At 41.7% G+C, this 24,508-nt stretch overlaps 1 protein-coding gene across 1 annotated transcript in view; it reads right to left on the bottom strand.

The window, feature by feature from the left end:
* The window catches only part of REXO1 (RNA exonuclease 1 homolog), a 256,903-nt gene that overhangs the window by 25,830 nt on the left and 206,565 nt on the right, over positions 1-24,508 (bottom strand). The window contains exon 14 of the mRNA XM_069740645.1: positions 12,040-12,178. Coding sequence (XP_069596746.1) covers positions 12,040-12,178 — 139 coding nt within the window. The remainder of the gene's footprint in view (positions 1-12,039; positions 12,179-24,508) is intronic.

Below are 24,508 nucleotides of genomic sequence, written 5' to 3'. Positions count from 1 at the left end.
AACGCAGCGTTTTTGCGTGCGTTTGCACGCGTTTTTTCGTGCGCCGCCGACGCAGCGGCGCGCAACGCTAATCTGAACATAGCCTAAGATAGATGACCCTAAATTATCAGGGAATAGGATAACCGGTTCACAATACTGGAGTCTGGGAAGGAGGGCTAGACCACAGAAGCAGTTTCAAATTAAAATCAGGGACGCTTTAGACTTCAATGTAGTCAGTGCCATGTTGGGTTTCATTGAACTCAGTTGGGACAATTGAACTGTGTAATATTATTTTACTAGGTGTACTTCCAAACCAGCCAGGGCTTCAGGACAAAAAGTAGGTTGACAAATCTTGTTAATTTCAGGCTGCCAGACAAATTTTAGGAGTGGAGAATGAAGAACTGAAGAATGAATGAACAAAGATAAGATTCTAGGCAACATGATAATTGTAATAGAATGAATCATACTCAGCCAGAAAAATATGGTATGTATCCAATGACTACATACCAAATTGAGGTCTTTGACCTGTATTTTAACCTCTTTCTGACCTCGGACGGGATAGTACGTCCAAGGTCAGATCCCTTGCTTTGATGCGGGCTCCGGCGGTGAGCCCGCATCAAAGCCAGGACATATCAGCTGTTTTGAACAGCTGACATGTGCCCATAATAGGCGCGAGCAGAATCGCGATCTGCCCGCACATATTAACTAGTTAAATGTCGCTGTCAAACGCAGACAGCGGCATTTAACTACAGCATCCGGCCGGGCGGCCGGAAATGACGTCATCGCCAACCCCCGTCACATGATTGGGGGTCGACGATGCTTCAGAATTGTTACCATAGAGGTCCTTGAGACCTCTATGGTTACTGATCACCGGCAGCTGTGAGCGCCACCCTCTGGTCGGCGCTCACAGCACACCTGATTTTCAGCTACATAGCAGCGAACAGCAGATCGCTGCTATGTAGCAGAGGCGATCGTGCTGTGCCTGCTTCTAGCCTCCCATGGAGGCTATTGAAGCATGGCAAAAGTAAAAAAAAAGTAAAAAAAAAAAGTAAAAAAAAATGTGAAAAAAAAAATAAAAAATAAAAGTTTAAATCACCCCCCTTTCGCCCCAATCAAAATAAATCAATAAAAAAATTATCAAATCTACGCATATTTGGTATCGCCGCGCTCAGAATCGCCCGATCTATCAACTAAAAAAAAGCATTAACCTGATCGCTAAACAGCGTAGCGAGAAAAAAATTCAAAACGCCAGAATTACGTTTTTTTGGTCGCCGCGACATTGCATTAAAATGCAATAACGGGAGATCAAAAGAACGTATCTGCACCAAAATGCTATCATTAAAAACGTCATCTCGGCACGCAAAAAATAAGCGCTCAACCGACCCCAGATCATGAAAAATGGAGACGCTACGAGTATCGGAAAATGGCGCAATTTTTTTTTTTTTTAGCAAAGTTTGGAATTTTTTTTCACCACTTAGGTAAAAAATAACCTAGTCATGTTAGGTGTCTATGAACTCGTACTGACCTGGAGAATCATAATGTCAGGTCAGTTTTAGCATTTAGTGAACCTAGCAAAATAGCCAAACAAAAAACAAGTGTGGGATTGCACTTTTTTTTGCAATTTCACCGCACTTGGAATTTTTTTCCCGTTTTCCAGTACACAACATGCTAAAACCAATGACGTCGTTCAAAAGTACAACTCATCCCGCAAAAAATAAGCCCTCACATGGCCAAATTGACGGAAAAATAAAAAAGTTACGGCTCTGGGAAGGAGGGGAGTGAAAAACGAACACGGAAAAACGAAAAATCCCAAGGTCATGAAGGGGTTAATGGTAGGTGGAAAATTATTTAAAAAAATTTAAAATTGAATTCATACAAGGGGGAATGCAGACTCCCAAGTTTGGAAGAACAAAGATGTCAACTGAAAACCCAAATTAAGCTTAACCCCTTCACACCGCAGCCCTTTTTCGTTTTTGCGTGTTTCGCTCTCCTCCTTCCTAGAGCCATAACTGTTTTATTTTTACATCAATATGGCCATGTGAGGGCTGATTTTTTGTGGGACGAGATGTATTTTTGAACGACACAATTGGTTTTACCATGTCTTGTACTAGAAAACGGGAAAAATTTTTTAAGTGTGGCGAAATAGCAAAAAAGTGCAATCCCACACTTGTTTTTTGTTTGGCTTTTTTCCTAGGTTCACTAAATGTTAAAACTGAGCTGTGATTTTGATTCTCCAGGTCATTACGAGTTCAAAGACACCAAACATGTCTAGGTTATTTTTTATTTAAGTGGTAAAAAAAAAATCCAAACTTTGCTAAAAAAAAAAAAAGAAAAAAAAAAATTGCACCATTTTCCAATACCCGTAGCGTCTCTATTTTTCGGGATCTCTGGTCGGGTGAGGGCATATTTTTTGCGCGCCAAGCTGGTTACCACTTTTGTGCTGATACATTCTTTTGATTGCCCGTTATTGCATTTTAATGGAATGTTGCGGTGACCAAAACGTAATTCTGGCGTTTCAAATTTTTTTCTCGCTACGCTGTTTAGCAATCAGGTTAATGCTTTTTTTTTATTGATAGATCGGGCGATTCTGAACTCAGCAATACCAAATATGTGTATGTTTGATTTTTTTTTGTTTTATTTTGGATGGGGCCTCTATGGTTACTATCCTGATGCATCGCTGACCCCCGATCATGTGACGGGGGTCGGCGATGCGAGCGTCTCCGGCCGCGCGGCCGGAAGCACCGGGTAAATGCCGCTGTCAGCGCTTGACAGCGGCATTTAACTGGTTAATAGCGGCGGGTGAATCGCGGTTTCACCAGCTGCTATTGCGCGCACATGTCAGCTGCACAAAACAGCTGACATGTCACAACTTTGATGTGGGCTCAACGCCGGAGCCCACATCAAAGGGGGAGACACGACATGCACAGTACTAGTACGGCGGAGGTCGGTAAGGGGTTAAAGGGTATTCCTATCTCCAACATCCTCTCCCAATATGTAGTAATAATACTAATAATAAGAAATAACTCCAATTAGAAATTTAGCATGGTTTTTCTGATTCCCTATTTCTCTGTCCTCATGTGCAGGCAATGAAAGACCTTAAAGGAAACCGGTCACCAGGTTTGGCCGATATGAGATGTGGCCACCATCCTTCATCATTTTTTGATAATGCATGAAGCATCAGACCTGGGATTAGGTGAAAATTATTGTTATGCCATCAATGACAATATTGGAGCACTGATTTGTGTATGGAATGATAATTTAATATTGTCTTATCTATATTTATATCCTTTTTTTGGCCTGTTATATACCTGTAAGCCGTATACATTATACTATATTGTCTCCTGCTTTTTTTCATCACTGTCCTATATTGATATTGTTTTCCCACCTATAGTGGTAGGTTTAAATTAGGGGAATGAGGGATAGTCCTCGGTGAGTGAGGGCGTCAGATGCGTTATTAGGGTGCCAACCTCCACAGTTAGGCAGGTTCGTCAGTTAGGCTTATTGCAGTGTTAGTATAGGCAATTTTCTTTGGTCAGTTACTCAATTATTGGTAATTTACCAGTTTTTTCACTGGGTAGGTGTTTAATATTTGATTATTAAAAATAATCTTTTAAGGGAATATATGTTCACTGCATTAAGAATACCTAATCAGAGCACCACATGAAGACCGCCCACAGCCCCACCCCAGAGAACGGACAAATCACTAACTAAAATCTGCAAATAAAGATTAAACAACTACTGCAAGATGGATTCAATCAACCAAAGTATAGTAACATAGTAACATAGTAACATAGTTAGTAAGGCCGAAAAAAGACATTTGTCCATCCAGTTCAGCCTATATTCCATCATAATAAATCCCCAGATCTACGTCCTTCTACAGAACCTAATAATTGTATGATACAATATTGTTCTGCTCCAGGAAGACATCCAGGCCTCTCTTGAACCCCTCGACTGAGTTCGCCATCACCACCTCCTCAGGCAAGCAATTCCAGATTCTCACTGCCCTAACAGTAAAGAATCCTCTTCTATGTTGGTGGAAAAACCTTCTCTCCTCCAGACGCAAAGAATGCCCCCTTGTGCCCGTCACCTTCCTTGGTATAAACAGATCCTCAGCGAGATATTTGTATTGTCCCCTTATATACTTATACATGGTTATTAGATCGCCCCTCAGTCGTCTTTTTTCTAGACTAAATAATCCTAATTTCGCTAATCTATCTGTCTATCTATCTATCTATCATTTTTTTTTTTGTAAATTATTTAGTGTCAACCAAAGTCAAAAGTACAAATATACAGTACAAGTCAGTTGGTTAAATGGCTAGACAATCAACAAACTTTTTCCTTTTTTGTGACATGGGGGAAGGAGGGGGGGGGGGGGGTTAGGGAGGAAGGGGAAAGGCAGAAAAAGGGAGGGATAGAATGGGGGGGGGGAGGAAGAAAGGAGAAGCAGGGAACAACAACAACTTTCTGGTTTCAGGGAGTAATACAGGAGTAATAGAGAAAACAAAAGGTTACAATCCAAACAGTGTGCAAAGAAAAGCTAAATGAGAAAAAAAACCTTCAATAACTAACGTTCCAAATGGTACACAAATAAAGGTTTTGCAATTCTCTCAAAGGAGACCATCTCTTAACATATAGATCATGGTTGCCTGTCTCCCAACTTGAGAGCTCTTCAAGGCGAGATATTTGATTAACTTTGGAGGACCATTCTGCCCAAGTAGGGGGGGGGGGGGGTACTCATCCTTCCAATGAAGAGTAATTCAATACTTTGCAGCACAAATCATCAGAGGGAGGAGGCAATGTTTTTGGGTCTGAAATTTTTGGATGGGCAAGAAAGTAAAACTTCCGTTGCTTGGAGGTTAGTTTATTTGTAGTTTCTGGAGAGTGCTATGTATATCCTTCCAATATTGTTTTAATTTTAAGCAATCCCAGAAAATGTGTGTGTGGTGCCCTAAAGAATTATGGCATCGCCAGCATGAATTGAATTCCGTGAGTCCCAAATGGTGTAATTTAGCTGGGGTTAGGTGCCACCTTGTTAATATTTTGTAAGAATTTTCCTGAAGTAAGATGCATCTGGAGAAGCCTCTTGCATATGTCAGGATTTTAGCTATTTGGGCTTCTGTAAGGTTGATATTAAGTTCCAATTCCCAAGAGTGAATAAAAGAGGGGTTTGGTTTCCCCAATGGGGTATTAAGTTGCCAATAAATGCGAGAGATATTCTTCATTTTTGGGTGAGAAGCTTTAGCCAAAATATCAAGCCAGGACAAGTTAGGTTTAGTAGGGAACTTTCGTCTAACATGATTAAGGGTTCTTCGAACATGTGTCTGAAGGAAATTATTTGGGTGGTTTAGTGATGTTGTAGGCCAGGTCTCTCCATAAAGAATTTCGTTATTATAGAAACTATTTAAAGATTCTTTAGGTAATGAGGACCAGAGCCCATATGGGTCTCGAAAGTCGGGGTCAAGCAGGAAAGGGATAGTGCAAATGGGTGCTAGTATAGAGGGAAAGGTGTCTGTGGGAAGATCGTTGTTCACTAAGTGTTTAATTTGGAGTGTAGTTAAGGTCACCTCATCTAGTCTAAGGTGAGAAGGGGGTCTAGCTAGCGACCAAAGACAGGGTATACCTTCGGAGCCCAGTAATGCTAAATCAATGTTGTTTAGGTCTCCATTCTCAAAACCCGACACCATTTTTAACCATCTACCTAGATGTACTGCTTTGAAATATAGAGTTAGATCTGGGGCACCCAATCCGCCTGATGAGCATGAGTGGGAGAGGAACTTGTAAGGTAGTCTAGCTGGTTTCTTATTCCAGATGAATTTCAAAATTATCGATTTTAAATTCCTGAAGAAGGTCTGCGGTACATTAATAGGGATCATACTAAATGTATATAGGATTATCGGCATTATATAGGCTTTAAAAATATTTATACGTCCCATCCAAGAGAGTGTAGGTAAATTATACGTCTTTGTCAGACTTTCAAGTTTTTTTAAGGAGTGTGCTATAGTTAGTTTGAAAGAAATTGTTAGGGTCTCTCGTTATCCCCAAATATTTTATGGAATTTGTGGCCCATGAAAATGGGGTGTGGGAACGTAGGGCATTTAGTTGGGAGTGTGGAAAGGAGATGTTCAATGCTTCAGATTTTGAGGTGTTGATTTTAAAATTGGATAACTGCCCGAACTGTTGAAAAATATCCAATATGGCCGGGAGCGCATGGAAAGGATTAGTGATAAAAAAAGAGTAGATCGCCAGCGAATGCTAACGTTTTTAATTCTATAGGGCCCACTTTTAATCCTATTATAGATGATTCCTGTCTAATTTTCTGTAATAGTGTTTCTATGACAAAGATAAACAGAGAAGGGGACAGTGGACACCCCTGTCTAGTGCCATTGTTTATGTCAAAGCTGTTTGACAGGGTGCCATTTATTCTCACTCTGCTCGTAGACTGGGAGTAAAGGGAAAAAACAGCATGAACAAATCGAGGAGGAAAGCCAAACTTGATCATTACCTGCTCCATGTATCTCCAACTTACCCTATCAAAAGCTTTTTCAGCATCTGTAGATAGGGGGGTCATGGGAATCCCCCCGTTCCTAGCAAATGTAATAGATTGAATGATTTTGACTGAGTTATCCTTACCCTCCCTTCCCCTCACAAACCTGGCCTGGTCAGAATGGATAAGTTTGGGTAAAATGGTGCTTAGTCTGTTTGCCAGAATTTTGGCCCACAGTTTTGTGTCTGTGTTGAGTAAGGATATTGGTCTGTAGCTAGCACAGGAGGTGAGGTCCTTTCCCTCTTAACTGATATAAAAGCCTCCAAGGATTGTTTGGGCAAAGGTTGGCCTTCTAGTTATGAATGTCAGGTGAGGCAGCAAGTGTTTAAGAAACCTTTTATAGTAGATGATAGGGAGGCCATATGGCCCTGGAGCTTTCCCATTAGGGATTGTTGCCAATGTATCTGATGTTTCTTTAGGAGAGATAGGAGCTATTAATGTCTGGCAATCATTTAAGAGAACCTTGGGAAGTCTAAGGGGTGTCAAAAATTAATTTATTTTTTTAGAGGCCTCTGTGGGTTCTTTCAGGTTTATGGGGTTGAGAGAGAGGGGGGCCGCTCCTCACTGTGGGATGTTCTCAGCGTCCCTCGCTGCCTCGGGGACCCGAGCCGGAGGAGAGAGGGGAGGGCGGGTTCTTCCCCCTATACGGCTTCAGAGCGCTGTGTATGACGGCAAGATGGCGCCTGCCGCATGTGGACACAGAGGTGGGCGGGGCTTCGCCTGCCGCTTGTCTACCGCTCTGCCTCTCCTGGTCCGCCGGGGAACACGGGAGCTCCTGCCAGTCTCGTTTGACGTCCGCCAGACCTCAGGCCCCCACCGTCCAGGCGCCGCAAGCAGGTACCTTATGCCGCAGGTCACTGATCAGGCATCGCCATCCGGCCGCCGAGCGGCTCTCCGGTCTCCCTCACCACTCTCCCGGGTCACCGCAAAGTAGCAACCGGCAGCCAGCCGGGGGGGGGGAGAGGGGGGGCGTTCATAACAAGTGAGTAATTCTGTTACATACAGCCAATCTGATTAGCGCCTGTATGTAGCAAAGACGATCGGGTTATGGCAGCTTTTAGTCTCCCATGGAGACCATTGAAGCATGCCAAAAGTAACAAATAATTAAAAATGTTTTTTAAAAACATATATATAAAAAAAATATAAGAAGTTCAAATCACCCTCCTTTCACCCCATTCAAAATAAAATAAAAATAAAACACATTTGGTATCGCCATGTTCAGATCAATAAAAAAAAAAAAAAAAAGGATTAACCTGATCACTAAACGGCGTAACGAGAAAAAAAAACGCCAGAATTACGGTTTTTTTTTGGTGGCCGCGATATTGCATTAAAATACAATAATGGGCGATCAAAAGATCGTATCTGCACCAAAATGGTATCATTAAAAAGTCAGCTTGTAATGACCTGGAGAATCTATAATGGCAGGTCAGTTTTAGCATTTAGTGAACATAGTAGAAAAGCAAAACAAAAAACAACTGTGGGATTACACTTTTTTTCTTGCAATTTCACTGTTTTAACATAAGTACAACTCGTCCCGTAAAAAACAAGCCCTCACATGGCCATTTTGACCAAAAATAAAAAAAAGTTATGGCTCTGGGAAGAATGGGAGCAAAAACTGAAACCCAAAATTAAAAATACCTCTGGGGGTTAATGGGTTAAACAGTCGATATTGACTTTTAGGATTGTTACTTCCAATAGGTGGCACAATAGTTCTAGTCCTCTTCCCCTCTGAAGAGGTAATTTGGATATTTAATCATAAGACTAAAAAGTCTTTTGTAGATCTTTTGTAGATCCATATTTAACATATGCTGTCTAGCATGACCCCCATCCCATCCTGACATCATAAGAGAGACAACATTAAAAACGTAGTGAACATTATTTTTAGCTTCTGTATGAGTTTTATAACACCTGACTGGCGCAAATATATTAAAGTATAAAAGGAATTCAAGTGACTGGCTAATATTTTGGCAAGTTCTTTAAGATCATTGTTAATGAAATGAAACCATTTTCTCAGTCAGAGTAGTCTTCATCGAGCTTAGGTATTAAATTAATGTGGGCAAGATTAGTGAAGGGCTCCAGCTCTTCATCAGAGCTCAAGTGACTATATGTATATAATGTGTAAGAAAGCAGGAGGTGAGGTCCTGGATGGCAGATAAGTGCTACCAAGGTAGTTGGCCTCAGTAATGTAAAAATCTATCCCAGTTAAGGTACCGTCACACTAAGCGACGCCGCAGCGATACCGACAACGATACGGATCGCTGCAGCGTCGCTGTTTGGTCGCTGGAGAGCGGTCACACAGACAGCTCTCCAGCGACCAACGATGCCGGTAACCAGGGTAAACATCGGGTTACTAAGCGCAGGGCCGCGCTTAGTAACCCGATGTTTACCCTGGTTACCATCGTTAAAGTAAAAAAAACAACCACTACATACTTACCTACCGCTGTCTGTCCCCGGCGCTGTGCTTCTCTGCTCTGGCTGTGAGCGCCGGGCAGCCGGAAAGCAGAGCAGTGACGTCACCGCTCTGCTTTCCGGCCGCTGTGCTCACAACCAGAGCAGAGAAGCAGAGCGCCGGGGACAGACAGCGGTAGGTAAGTATGTAGTGGTTGTTTTTTTTACTTTTAGGATGGTAACCAGGGTAAACATCGGGTTACTAAGCGCAGCCCTGCGCTTAGTAACCCGATGTTTACCCTGGTTACCAGCGAAGACATCGCTGAATCGGCGTCACACACGCCGATTCAGCGATGTCAGCAGGAAGTCCAGCGACTAAATAAAGTTCTGGACTTTCTGCAGCGACCAACGACATCACAGCAGGATTTTGATCGCTGCTGTGTGTCAAACTGAACGATATCGCTAGCCAGGACGCTGCAACGTCACGGATCGCTAGCGATATCGTTTAGTGTGACGGTACCTTTACACTAGAGTACTGAGAGGATTAATTTGACTGGATTTGGGGTCTGGGATTCAGGAACAACCAAAAGAGTCTAGGTGGGAAATATCATTACCATAATCCAGCCCAGAGTTTACAGGCCTAATAACAGACGACAGGATTAGCTCAGCAGGGTCTAGTTTGAGCTGGGGCTGAAGAGAGGTGTGCGTCTGGTGAACATGTTTAACCCCTTAATGACCGCCAATACGTCTTTTAACTGACCTGAGATATAAGAGAATAGCCTCCCCATACAGATGACAATCCAGCACCTGTCGGTTGTACACTATAGCTGACAACTTGCTGTACCAGCCACGATCAGTATTTGCACCTTCTAAATCTGTTTAACCCCTTAGATGCTGCTGTCAATAGTGACTACATCATTATAAATGGTTAACAGAGTGTGGGGGCTTCTTCTTTATCCCAATTGGTGCCCTCAGATCATGATTTTGTTGTCCTGATGTTTGCGATGGCAATTCATGACCAAATAGCGGCCTTAGAGTCTGACGGCTGTTGTAATCTGTTTAGAAGTTAGAGACATTTAGGTGGTAAAAATACACATTTTCATTTCTGTCATGCCACTTTGCATTAATAACTGTAAAGCACCTGAAGGGTTAATAAACTACCTGACAGCAGTTTTTGATATGTCAGGGGGTGCTGTTTTTAAAATGGTATCACGTTTGGGGGTTTCCCAATATATGGGACCCCTAAAGTCACTTCAAACATGGATAAGTCCCTAAAAAAATAAATGTGGTAAATTTCTTTGAAAAATTGCTGCTACATTTTTAAACCTCCTAAAATGCTAAGAAAATAAAATAACATTTTACAAATGGTGCTGATGTAAAGCAGACATGTGGGAAATGTTATTTATTAATGGTTTGTTGTTGTATGACTATCTGGATTAAAGGGATAATCATTCAAATTTAGAAAATTGCTAATTTTTTAACATTTTTCTCAAATTTTTTATATTTTTTATAAAGAAACACAAAAAATGTTGAACTAAATTTACCATTATCATAAAGTATAATGTGTCACGAAAAAACAGTCTCAAAATCACTGGGATTTGTTGAAGCGTTGCAGAGTTATTACCACATAAAGTGACACTGGTCAGATTTCATAAATTTGGCTCGGTCACTAAGGGGTTAAACTGCTTGAACTGATACTGCCTGGAATACATAGATTGGTGAGGCTGGTACATTTACTTTGTTTCATTGTGCATGAAAAAAAGACTTCATTTTATTCATTTGTACATGAGAAAAGCGGTTTTCGTTTTGGAGCTGTAACGTTTATTATTGACAATAAATTTTATGCGGTTTTGATATAAAAACAATGTGTAGGAGTGTATCCAGTCAACCAGCGATATATTACAGCTGGTTGAGGTATCACAGGAACCAGTTCGATTTCACTCCTCAAACCACATCACAGGAAAACTCAAATACAGCCCTTGTCCGGCACAAAGTGAAATATAAAGTAAAAAGTCCATACAATAGTGCGGGTTCGACCGCTTGTGTTAGAGGCCAGCTTCTTAGTCCTTTAGCAATCCTGGCATTCTGTACACCTCCACACATGGACCATGTGCAAGACAAACAGGTCCTTGTGATACCTCAACCAGCTGTTATACATCACAGTTTATTTAGAAGTGTAGAAATTTTGCAGCAAGCATCAAGAAGATAATTTGCATCATTCAGCATCTTCCAATCCAAGCTTTTATTGATATCAAAATAACAATTTTACATACAAGCACACTTTTTCAACGTGGAGTCTTGAGAAACATGTGGACAAAACTAAATGGTCTGAAAGGAGCACTACTCATCCCATGGACTTGAAGTTATTATTAATAAAAGATTGGATTATCGCTAGAGCTCCTAATGGTGGCGTTAAGACTTGAACTGCAGATAGCCACCAGGTACCACTTATAGGAAGTCCCGGTACTGCGGACCCCAGGGGTCAGGATCGCAGACACGGGCTCAGAGTCACAGGCAGGACAGGATTGTTCAGACAACACAGGTTCAGGGTCATTGGACAGGACGAACACTGACTGAGTCATTAGCAGGACAGGCTTTGGATACTGGAACAAGCTCAGATTGTACAGACTCTGAAATGCTAACCGGACAGGGACTGGTGCAGGTTAAAGTGCTGCCAGAACGGTTTCAGGCTCGGGCACCACTGCAGCAACTTCAGGTACATACACCAACACAAGGACTGGGACCTGACAACATACAAGTAGCATAAACACAGTAAGGAAAATACAGGAGTTGCTCAGGCACTTTCCTACTGGACAGCGTGCCTTTTGTACTTTATGCCTTGCTGCTATTGGCTGGGGGCATTGCCAAAGTGCGCACACTACCCCTTTAAGAGTCAGGGAGCGCGACCGCACACTAGTCGTGCCGCCGGGAGATCTGCGCAGCCCATGTCAGAGGCGGTGAGTGTTTGGCATCCTTGTCGGGAGGAAGGAAAGGGGATATGCAAGGACGCCGGCAACTAGCATTACAGTCGGTGAGTTCATCTACTAGAGCAAATTAAAAACATATTTTACCCTGTCTTCTATTTTTTTTTTTTTTTCTTCTTACTTTCTAAGGTCAGATTGCCTTACCTTCAGTGCAAAGAGGTCGCTTTCTAAACTGTGGCCAATTAATATTGTATCACAGCTGAACATGCTGAGTAAGACTGCCTGAACATCTCTCAGAGTAATGGTGGTGTTCTGTAGATCCTCTTCTGTAACACCAGAAAACCTTAAAAGAAAAGAAAACCGTTATACGTCCACACCGAACCACCACTGCTATTCTGCTTATAACATATTAGAAAAACATGCCAAAAATACAGCTTTTTCATCAGGCAGACACGCCAAAAAAAAAAAAAAAAAGAAACAAAATGTGATCAAAAAGTCATACATACACCAAAACAGTATCATTGAAAATGTCAGTTAGTCATGCTAAAAGCAATCCTTTAAACAGCTCTGTCAGCAAATAAAAAAACAAAAAAACGACATGACTTAAAATATGGTTATGTAAATAAACAGTATTTTTTATTTTTCCCAAAAAAGTTACGTTTTTAAAAGTAGCAAAACAAACCAAAAAGTAGATAAATCTGATTCGGCCATAACTGTAATACTGCCCCAAAGAAATAAAGTAATTGTGTCACTTATACCGCATGGTAAATGGCATAATAAAAAAAGAAAATTTAAAAAACTGAGTCGAAGAATAAAGTTGTGTCACTTAATGGCTGCGTTAAACTTAAAAAACAAAAAAACAAAAACAAAAAACAGTATCAGTTTTTTTTTTCTCAGCTACCATAAATTGGAATTAACAGATCAATAATTGTTTTGGTCCCCAAAATGGTGCCAGTGAGAAACTACAAAAATTCTGCCGAAAACAAGCCTTCACGCAACTCAGTAATCAGAAAAATAAAAAAATGTCTCGCAGAATATGGAAATGTGTGCAAAAGAAGCAAAACATTAGACTGTTTATGTTTTTGCTACTTTTGCACACTGAACCTTAAAAAAATAAAAAATACCCCACCTTTTTGCAGCGTCTAGGTTTGGAATGGCAGGTGCCAAATTGTGTGCTTTTTGGAGCAAAGAACCTATTCTTAGGAAGACATTTTTTCTCGGTGTCTGGCACCACATTTGAAAAGATCTGCACTGGAAAAATTCTGGGGATGTCAAGTGAGGTAGGGGAGGTAGAACCCCATTTTTCCTCTGCCACGTCAACAAAAATTAGATTTTTTTTTTATCTTGACCTGGTATTTCCAGGTATGTCATGTTGTGACCTCTGCTCTTATACAGGTGCATCTCACAAAATTAGAATATCATCAAAAAGTTAATTTATTTAAGTTCTTCAATACAAAAAGTAAAACTCATTATACAGAGTCATTACAAACAGAGTGGTCTATTTCAAGTGTTTATTTCTGCTAATGTTGATGATTATGGCTTACAGCCAATGAAAACCCAAAAAGTCATTATCTCAGTAATTACAATACTTTATAACACCTGCTTGAAAAAATGATTTTAAAATCCGAAATGTTGGCCTACAGATATGTATGTTCAGTAAATGCACTCAATACTTGGTCGAGGCTCCTTTTGCAGCAACTACTGCATCAATGCGGTGTGGCATGGAGGAAATCAGCCTGTGGCACTGCTGAAGTGTTATGGAAGTCCAGCTTGCTTGATAGCAGCCTTCAGCTCATCTGCATTGTTGTGTCTGGTGTCTCCTCTTCCTCTTGACAATACCCCATAGATTCTTTATGGGGTTAAAGGGAAGGTACCGCCAGGGCCGGCGTCAGCACCCGGCACAGCGGGCAAATGCCGGGACCCTGGGGAGAGAGGGGGGCCCACTCACACTGTCATAGATACAGCTGGGAGAGCAGAGCAGGAGATAACATGCTCTCTCCGCCCACAAAGTCACTGCTGGCTGCGTTCTCTTAACCCCTATGTGCCAGCTCTGACACAAGCATCTTATCACTCAGTGAGTTGCAACCAGGCAGGCACACATAGGGGTTAAGAGAAGGCAGCCAGTGTGACATTGTTTGTGGGCGGAGAGAGCACGTTCTCTGCTCTGATCTCCGCCCCTGCCTGGCTGCCCTGCTGCTGAAGTTATGAGGCAGATTCAGGAGGAGCTCCTAGTCCTACCAGTGCATGAGTGAGTGGCGCTGCTATATACTATGTGGGCTGCTATATGCTACGTGGGCTGCTATATACTACATGGGCTGCTATTTACTACATGGGCTGCTATATACTACATGGGCAGTGTTATATACTACATGGCTGTGTTTATATGCGATCATGAATCGGGGTATGTGTTAAAGGGGGGGCCCACCGAGACTCTTTCGCCCGGGGCCCTCAAAAACCTGGAGCCGGCCCTGGGTACCGCGTTTGTAGGTCATTAATAAATCACTGTAATGTAGCATAACATGCTGCTATAAGCAAGTTTGAAATGCATGTGAAACAGATTTCATGTGTTATATGAGTTTAAAGAATGCACTGGGGGCTGACATCTTGGTTTTGCAGCAGTAGCAGGGCACTATCAGTGTCAGATTACGGCACCCCATGGACATAGGAGATAATAGACTGGCGCTGACCCTATCTGTAACATTGCAGCAGCATTAGCAGTGAGCTGGGCACGCCTCTGTGGGCTGCACAACTCACTGCTGTAGGTGTGACTAGCTGCCATTTTATTATAGCCCTGTGCTCTCTATGGCAGGACAGAAGAAGCGCTCACTGCTCCTCTGTACTCCAAGCAGGCACACATCCTCTGCTCCTCACACGCTGCCCTGTGTGCTTCTCCTGCTGTGTCTCTGCCTCCCCCTCACACACAGTCCCTGTGATCTCCTGTAAGCTGCACTCACAGCCTGCAGAGAGGGAGGTGACACCTGGAGAGAGAGAGCAGGGCAGCTGACAAGACAGGGATTAAGGTGGGGGAAGGGGGATGGCAAGAATGTTATTCACAAAAAATGCTGCCGAGTCCACTATGTTCTGCTCCTCTGTAACCAAGCTGTGCCTCTGATGCAGTAACTGCTGGTGATAGCAGGTCACAGGGCAGTCACACACAAAATGGTGCTGCCCTGTGATGCTGCTCTTCATTCTTACTGTTAGCAAAAAAATTGGGGCAGTAACTGCTGACATCACCATTTCCCTCCCCTTTTGGGTGGTCTAATATCCCTGGGGCAGAGCTGTTAAATCTTACTATAGCTGCTTGGGGGTCCAAAACGGAAAATGCTCCCCCTAGTGGTAAATATGTATATTTGTAGAAAAATATATAATATTTTTCATATAGAAATGTTTGCAAACAGTGCAAACATTACATTAATACATTTTAATTACTATTTTAAGCTTAATTTCACAAAAAAAACAAAATACAAGAAAACTGGTGGCACCTTACCTTTAAGGTCAGGCGAGTTTGCTCACCAATAAAGCACAATGATACTGTGGTTTTTAAACCAGGTATTGGTACTTTTGGCTGTGTGGACAAGTGCCAAGTCCTGCTGGAGAATTAAATTTCTATCTCCAAAAAGCTTGTCAGCAGAGGGAAGCATGCAGTGCTCTAAAATTTCGTGGTAGACGGCTGCGCTGACTTGGCCTTGATAAAACACAGTGGACATGGCTCCCCAAACCATCATTGATTATGGATATTTCACACTAGACCTTGGAAATAAAGGTCCCAGAGTCTGTAGGAAGAGTGGAGAGGCACACCATCCAAGGTACTTGAGGTCTAGTGTTAAGTTTCCATAGTCAGTTCCTATATGTGGGGGAAAACTACTGTTTTGGCGCATGGAAAAGCTCGGAAAAGAAAGTGCCATTTGACTTTTTGAATGCAAAATTTGCTGGAATAATTAGCGAATGAGAACTACAAAACATGTCCAAAGACATATCAATTAATAGGAACCTTCACCATAATAGTGATTTCCAAAATATAACTACAACGGGGTGTGTTGAGAATTCATAACCAAAAAAGTGGATAACAACTATCCAGACACACCAATCATGAAAAGGTATAGTATAAAATATATAGATTTTATTGAAAGATATAACACAATAAAAGTATTAAATAGCACATATAGGGTCAGCGGAAGAGAGTATACTCAAGTATAACACACGTGGTACAGTGGAAAAGTAATGGGTTATGGGTTAATACATAGACCAAGTAACAGAAGTCGCTCCTAAAGTGGAAGCAACAGGTCATAAAGTGCCAATAGTGCCAAAAAGTGCAAAACAAGATATCATATGTAAGATCTAATACATACCCATATTAGACTGAAGTGCCCGTCCACGGTACCATTAACGCCCCAACGCGCGTTTTGCGGAATGCTTTCTCAAGGGGAGGTGTGTGTTTTGTCCTACCTCATCCTGTTTTTATATCCCATCTGGTTGAATCCAGGGCGAATACTAAGTTGCGCATGTCACCGCCGCCCCCGGGTCCCAGGTGCATTGATTTCCGGTGCTCACTCCCAGCAAGTGGGGAGGAAATACTCCGTGACGTCACTTCTGCCCACCGGCAGTCAGTAGAGGCCTTTGATCAATGCAGGGATTCCGGGCGCTGTGTGCATCGCCATTTTCTAGAGGACTGAAGACAGAGAGGTATATCGCTAAGCTATATCTACTATATAAAGCTGAATGTGTGTGTGTGTGTGTGTGTGTGTGTGTGTGTGTGTATGTGTGTGTGTGTGTCCGGGATTGGCATCTGCACCGTCGCAGCTACAGCCACAAAATTTTGCACAGTCACACGTCTGGACCCTGAGAGCGTCATAGGCTACGTTCTGAGGTGAAATTTTAACCCCGCGCTTTCCAATTCACCAAACCATTTTTCCCCTATCTACATAATGGGGAAAAAGTGAAATGAAAAGTGTTGGAGGCGTCGCAGCTACAGCCACAAAATTTTGCAGTCACGCGTCTGGACCCTGAGAGCGTCATAGGCTATGTTGTGAGGTGAAATTTTAACTCCGCGCTTTCCAATTCACCAAACTATTTTTCCCCTATCTACATAATGGGGAAAAGTGAAAGGAAAAGTGTAGGAGGCAAATTGACAGCTGCAGATGTGAACAACTGGGACTTAAAGAATGAGAGTGATGGCGCCAAAGAGTATATACCATACAGTTGCTAAGGTGGGGCCCCGACATAAGATACTCACCACACATGGGGATATGAACACACACACACAAAATGCGCCACACACTACCACGTGCTTGAACACATATACCACCCTCAGCACACATTTCACCACACATACACCAACCTCGCCACATAAAAGTCGAAACACAAAAGTCGCCGCTCAAAACTCACCACGCGCAAAACTCGCCACATGCAAAAACTAGGCTCACGCAAAACTCGCCACAAGTGCAAAACTCACCTCATGGAAAACTCGCCACACGCAAAACTTGCACACGCGGAAAAATTGCCACATGCACAAAATTTGCAACACATGCAAAAGTTGCCTCACACAAAACTTGCACATACTCAAAAGGCACCAGACATAAAACTCACCACGCGCAAAACTCGCCATGCGCAAAACTTGCTGCACACAACTTGCTACACTAACCTGTCACATGCAACTCGACACACAAAAAGTTGCTACACGCATGTTGCCACACAAAACTCAAAACACACAACTTGACAAACGAAACTCGCCCTAAAACACACACAAGTCTGGTATTATCCTTCAAAAATAAAAATCTGATTAATAAGCAGACAAACTACAAGAGCAACAAATGTACCATATAGGAAATACGGCAGCTGTCACATGACCTGTCTATTATGTGTATGTGTGAGCTAATATATACTGCCAGGGGGGAGGGCTTCCTGTTGGCTGGGGATCAGGCTGCCAATTTATCTTACAAATACTGAGGTAAAAATACTGAGCAAATAACGTGTGAACGAGGTCTAATACAGGAGATCACACAGGTATATACTATATACAGGGGAGATGACACACAGATATATACTATATACAGGAGAGATGACACAGGTATATACTATATAGAGGAGGAGATGACATACAGGTACATACTATATACAGGAGGAGATGACATACAGGTATATACTATATACAGGAGGAGATGACACACAGGTATATACTATATACAGGAGCAGATTACCTACAGGTATATACTATATACAGGATGAGATGACATACAGGTATATGCTATATATAGAAGATGACATACAGGTATATACTATATACAGGAGGAGATGACACACAGATATATACTATATACAGGGGAGATGACACACAGGTATATACTATATACAGGAGGAGATGACATACAGGTATATACTATATATAGAAGGAGATGACACACAGATATATACTATATACAGGGGAGATGACACAGGTATATACTATATACAGGGGAGATGACACACAGGTATATACTATATATAGAAGGAGATGACATACAGGTATATACTACATATAGGAGGAGATGACACAGGTATATACTATATACAGGGGAGATGACACAGCAGGTACATACTATATACAGGGGAGATGACATACAGGTATATACTATATATAGAAGGAGATGACATACGGGTATATACTATATATAGGAGGAGATGACATACAGGTATATACTATATATAGGAGGAGATGACATACAGGTATATACTATATACAGGGGAGATGACACAGCAGGTACATACTATATACAGGGGAGATGACATACAGGTATATACTATATATAGGAGATGACATACAGGTGTATACTATATATAAGAGATGACAAACATGTATATACTTAGGTGAAAATGAGAGGTGTGAGGTGAAAATGAAAAGGTGTGAGTGCAAAATGAGAGTAATGAGGGAAAATAGTGTAGTGATCAGAAAATGACAGATGTGAGGTCGAAATGACAAGTGTTAGGCGGGAATGAGAGGAGTGAGGGAGAAAATGAGAGGTGTGAGGGAGAAAATGAGAGATGTGAGGGGGGAAAATTAAAGATGTGATTGGGAAAATGAGAGGCGTGATGGGAAAATAAGAGAAGTGACGTGCTATAACTAACAACAGATATTTACTATGCCCAGGCAACGCCGGGCTCTTCAACTAGTTGAATGTATAAACGTTCAAAGCACCCCCTTTTGCTCCATTCAAAACAAAAAATCAAACATACACATATTTGGTATCGCCTGAGCCATCAATAAAAAAAAAATGGATTAACCCGACTGCTAAATGGCGTAGTGAGAAAAATAGTCTAAACACCAAAATTTAAGTTTTTTGGTTGCCGCGACATTGCAATAAAAATGCAATAACGGGAAATCAAAAGAACGTATTTGCACCAATATGGTATCATTATCAACTTCAGCTTGGCACGCAAAAAATAAGCCCCCAACCAACCCCGAGATCACGAAAAATGGAGACGATACGGGTATCTGAAAATTTTTATTTTAATTTTTAGCAAAGTTTGGAATTTTTTTTACCACTTAGATAAAAAAAGAACCTAGACATGTTTGGTGTCTGAACTCGTAATGACCTGGATAATCATAATAGCAGGTCAGTTTTAGCATTTAGTGAAACTAGCAAAAAAGGCAAACAAAAAACAAGTATGGGATTGCACTTTTTTTCCAATTTCACCATACTTGGATTCTTCTTCCCGTTTTCTAGTACACAACATGGTAAAACCAATGGTGTCGCTCACATGGCCATATTGACGGAAAGATAAAAAAAAAGTTCTATCTCCGGGAAGGAGGGGAACGAAAAACGAAAACAAAAAAAAAGGTCAGGTCATGAAGGGGTTAAGGGTGCCATATCACATTGGCAAAGCCCCTGAGGTGCCAGAACAGCAGAACCCCCCATGACTGACCCAATTTTACAAACTACACTTCTCAATGAATTTGTTTAGGGGGCAGGGATCTTATTGACACTACAGGTATGTTACAGAATTTTAAAACACTGGGCAGTGAAAATAAAAATTATTAATTTTTACCACCAAGATTTTGCTTTAGCCTCTGATTTTAGAGTCCCTCAATTTCTGGTGAATGTAGACATACCCCATATGTGGACAACTCTCCTTGAGAAAGCGAGGCTGACAGCAGCGAAACGTGCGTCGGGGTGTGTGCAGTGGTCTTCTCAGCACTAGGTGAGACATGCTCTCCTGTTGTTTCTATCTTTAGGACCACCGTGTTGGGCACATGTTACGGTTGCATGCCTTATTTAACTGGTGTACCTGGATATAGACATTCCCCTACGTTGTTACAAGCGAGGGATTATGGTGTAAAGATTATGGTTTCTATCAATGAGAGTAATACCTTCTGGGATACTATATAGGAGGGTTTGTCTGCACTATACTGTTGTATTGATACAATGACATAATAATCATTGTGCTGAAGACCATTTATATCTGGTGTCTTTTGATGTTAGCACTTTCATTATCTTGTTTGTGCTTTTTTAAAGAACTGTTTGTATGGGTAAAAATAAAGTTTTTTCACTTTTTATAGAAAACTTCCATCTGTTCTCCGGAGTTTTATATGGCTAATATATGGAGGTATATATTACTATTCAGTGACTAATAGGGGTCACAAAATGAATGTGGCTCTACAGTGCTGCTCAGGAGGGACAGAGTAATATTTTCCTCATGGAGCGCAGATTTTTCTAGAATAGTTTGTGGACTCAATATACATAGCCCCCAAACGCTATAATGCTAGAATCCCAGTTCATTTAATCCCATTTTGGAAATTATATTCAATTTGGGAATTTGTCTACAGGTGTAGCGATGATTTTGACTCCATGACTGTTTTCCAAAAACACGCAACAGTGGATGTTGCTGAGTGAAAATTGCAAACTGCCGTTGTAGTGACCAGTACACTGTGCCCAGTTCATGTTTCTGGAGACACGTACTCATAAATTAGGCGGGCTCTTATCGCTACAGAAATGCCAAATATGTGGATGCTAAATGTGGTTTAGGCACACTGTGGCTCAAAAAGGGAGAGGGGCATTTGGATTTGGGACTGCAGAATTCGCTGGATTTCATTTGGGGGGCAAGGAGCCATTTTGCTTTTCCAAAGCCTTGGCGCTAACAGTAACGTGGAAGCCCCGTATATTTCCATTGACAGATGACGGACAGCAGTGAGGCCTTTTTTTGTGAATGTATTTGAAGATTTTGTTAGGAATATTTTACATAACATTTGGGATCACATTTATCTGGCGCTCTACACTGAGCACTTACATTGTGATTTCCATCTAAATCTCTGAGAGATGTGATTCAGATCCCCCCCCCCCCCGAGAGATCCATTCAATGAGGCAGCGGTTACTCTTGACTCCATCTGGCCTCTGTTCAGCTTTATCCTTCTTTTCAAAAAGATGCACAAAACTGTGGCCAACTGCACTTTTTTGCACGCCTAAAAAGATGGAGACCGCCAGATCATAGGCCAGAGGGCGTCCATAGTGCCTCCATCTGCCTCATTATAATGAATCTTCTGCCAGGGGTTTCATCTGAACCATGCAGTTCAGAGATTTACATGGAAACTCCAGTGTAAGCACTCAGCGTACAGCGCAGGATAAATGTGCGCCGAGCGCTACTGCGATCTTTGGGAGGTAGAATGAAAAAAAAAAAAACGAAAAAAAAAAAACAGGTGAAGAATTTGTTTTATTTATTTTGTAAAGTGTTCCTCGTACGGTATACTGTAAGTGATTAGTCGACTTTACTCTTCGGGTCGGAGCTATAATTTTTTCATATTTCTTCCAGTAGTTATGTGACTCATTTAATGGTTTGAATGGTATCATTTTAGGGCACATTGCATTTTTTGACCGCTTTCAAATCCAATTTTTTCGGAATAAGAATGAACAAACCAGCAATTCAGGTACAGTTACAGTGATACCACATTTACGGTATATAGTTTTTTTGTGTTTTAGGTAATGTTCACATTAGCGTTTCCCGTTTTGCGTCGTGTTTGCGTCGGGCGACGCAGCGGCGACGCATGCGTCATGCGCCCCTATATTTAACATGGGGGACGCATGCGTCTTTTTGTGCTGCGTTGTGCGACGCATGCGGTTTTTTTGCCGCAAGCGTCGGACCAAGAAAACGCAACAAGTTGCATTTTTCTTGCGTCCAAATTTCGGCAAAATACGACGCATGCGTCGCAAAACGCAGCGTTTTTGCGTGCATTTTGCTGCGTTTTTGCGTGCGTTGTGCGTTGCGTCGCCGACAACGCTAGTGTGAACGTAGCCTTAGTGCTTTTATGCTTTTTTTTTCCATTTCATTCTGAGAGATATAACTTTTTTATTTTTCCACTGATTGAGTTGTATGGCGGCTTGTTTTTTTGTGGGATAAGAGGATGTCTTCAGCTGTACCATTTTTATTTACATTTGTCTTTTTGATCGCATTTTATTCCACTTTATGTTTGGTGATATGATAAAAAAAAGCAACTTTTTTTTTTCAGTGCTCACTGAAGGGGTTAACTATTGGGACAGTTTTATAGGTTGGTTCTTTCGAACGGGACGATAACAAATGGGTACTTTATTTTCCCATTAAAATATTTATGGGCACAATGTATTTACTATTTTGAAAGATTTTTTTTTACTTTTTTACCAAGTCCCTCTGTGGGACTTTCTGCAGTCTGATCGCAGTTCTAATGCACCAGCATTGCAATTTAATTACAGCTGTCAGCTCTTCAGATACAAGTTAGTTAGATCATGCACTGCGCATGACCTAAATAACTTGCTAGTGCCTGGTGACCCAGATATCGTCATGACGATACCGGATCATCATGGCAATGATTTGGGCCCCTCAATGATGTTACGGGTGCACACTCCCTCTTCATGCATGCTAAATGCTGTGATCACAGTATTTAAGGGGGTTGAAAAGTGCCAGGAGCACTGCGGGCACTGCTCCTGCACTTAGTGCCGGCTGTGAGCTGTCTGGGCGTGCAAAATCGCCATGATGTATCCATACGTACAAGGTCGGTAAGTACAAGCCACCCTGGACGTATGGATACGTCTAAGTTGGTAAAGGGGTTAAGGCAAGAGATCTTGCTTGGTGTTAAATATTAATTATTCTTATTCTCAATTCTGTACTGAACACATTGTCTCTTCTCGCTGACATTACAAAAGCTAATATATATATTAGATATATATATATATCTATCTATCTCAGAGTATAAGTTAACACCATATAGAGAGAACACGTGGTCTGTGGGACATATAAATAACATCTCTTAGGAGGGTGTGGGGTTGTCACGTGGGAGCTGTCACCTCCTGCCTTCACCATCATTCTTCATGGACGTCAGACAAGTCACACAAGGAAGGAAATGCTGGTAGCCACGATTCTACTCCATGAAAGAAAGATGACTTCTACTACATCTCAGAAACGAAGAGGAGCAAGCGCTGATGTTTACAAATGGATAATCTGTTCGTAACCATTTCTATTTTTATGTTTTGCTGCAATGTGGTTTTTCTGTGGACAATTCAATAAACCACTACATTTTTAATGAAAATATCATGACATTTTTCTTTAAGAGTAACGCACCTGGTGAATAGTCCTGATTAAATAAATGTGCAAAATAACCATATTTAACATTGGCCAAGCCAGCCTGTTTTGATTTTTTGTGCTATTTTTGCGTGGATTTCCTTCACCTTCCTCACGGGGGAAGAAACAAGAGCTTTGCTAGATGTTGTGCAAGTTTTCAGGAATTCCACTACAAAACTTCAAGTCACAAAGATCTCACAGAGCCTATAAGTACGACTAACAGGTCCAGATGGATTGACAAGTAGTAGGAGTACTACAGGTGCCAGACCTGATTAAATAAATGTGCAAAATAAGCATATTTAACACTTGGGCATCAATGTAGGTGCCCATAGCACCACCCGTGATATGATCACTGCATGTCAATAGGTTGCCATCGAAAGCCTGCTGAAGGCCCCATTACTTCCATCTTGGTACCTGTGTGAAATCCAGCCACAGGAGACAGCGATTGGTTTACATCATAGGTAGACCTCAACTATGGGAGACAAACTGAGAAATAAAAATCCAGAAAATCACATTGTCTGTTTTTTTATCATTTTATTTGCATATTATGGTGGAAAATAAGTATTTGGTCAGAAACAAACAATCAAGATTTCTGGCTCTCACAGACCTGTAACTTCTTCTTTAAGAGTCTCCTCTTTCCTCCACTCATTACCTGTAGTAATGGCACCTGTTTAAACTTGTTATCAGTATAAAAAGACACCTGTGCACACCCTCAAACAGTCTGACTCCAAACTCCACTATGGTGAAGACCAAAGAGCTGTCAAAGGACACCAGAAACAAAATTGTAGCCCTGCACCACGCTGGGAAGACTGAATCTGCAATAGCCAGCCAGCTTGGAGTGAAGAAATCAACAGTGGGAGCAATAATTAGAAAATGGAAGACATACAAGACCACTGATAATCTCCCTCGATCTGGGGCTCCACGCAAAATCCCACCCCGTGGGGTCAGAATGATCACAAGAACGGTGAGCAAAAATCCCAGAACCACACGGGGGGACCTAGTGAATGAACTGCAGAGAGCTGGGACCAATGTAACAAGGCCTACCATAAGTAACACACTACGCCACCATGGACTCAGATCCTGCAGTGCCAGACGTGTCCCACTGCTTAAGCCA

Source organism: Ranitomeya imitator, chromosome 1 (assembly GCF_032444005.1).
Source record: "Ranitomeya imitator isolate aRanImi1 chromosome 1, aRanImi1.pri, whole genome shotgun sequence".
In the NCBI taxonomy this organism is placed as follows: Eukaryota; Metazoa; Chordata; class Amphibia; order Anura; family Dendrobatidae; genus Ranitomeya; species Ranitomeya imitator.
This window is presented reverse-complemented; position numbering and strand designations above follow the sequence as displayed.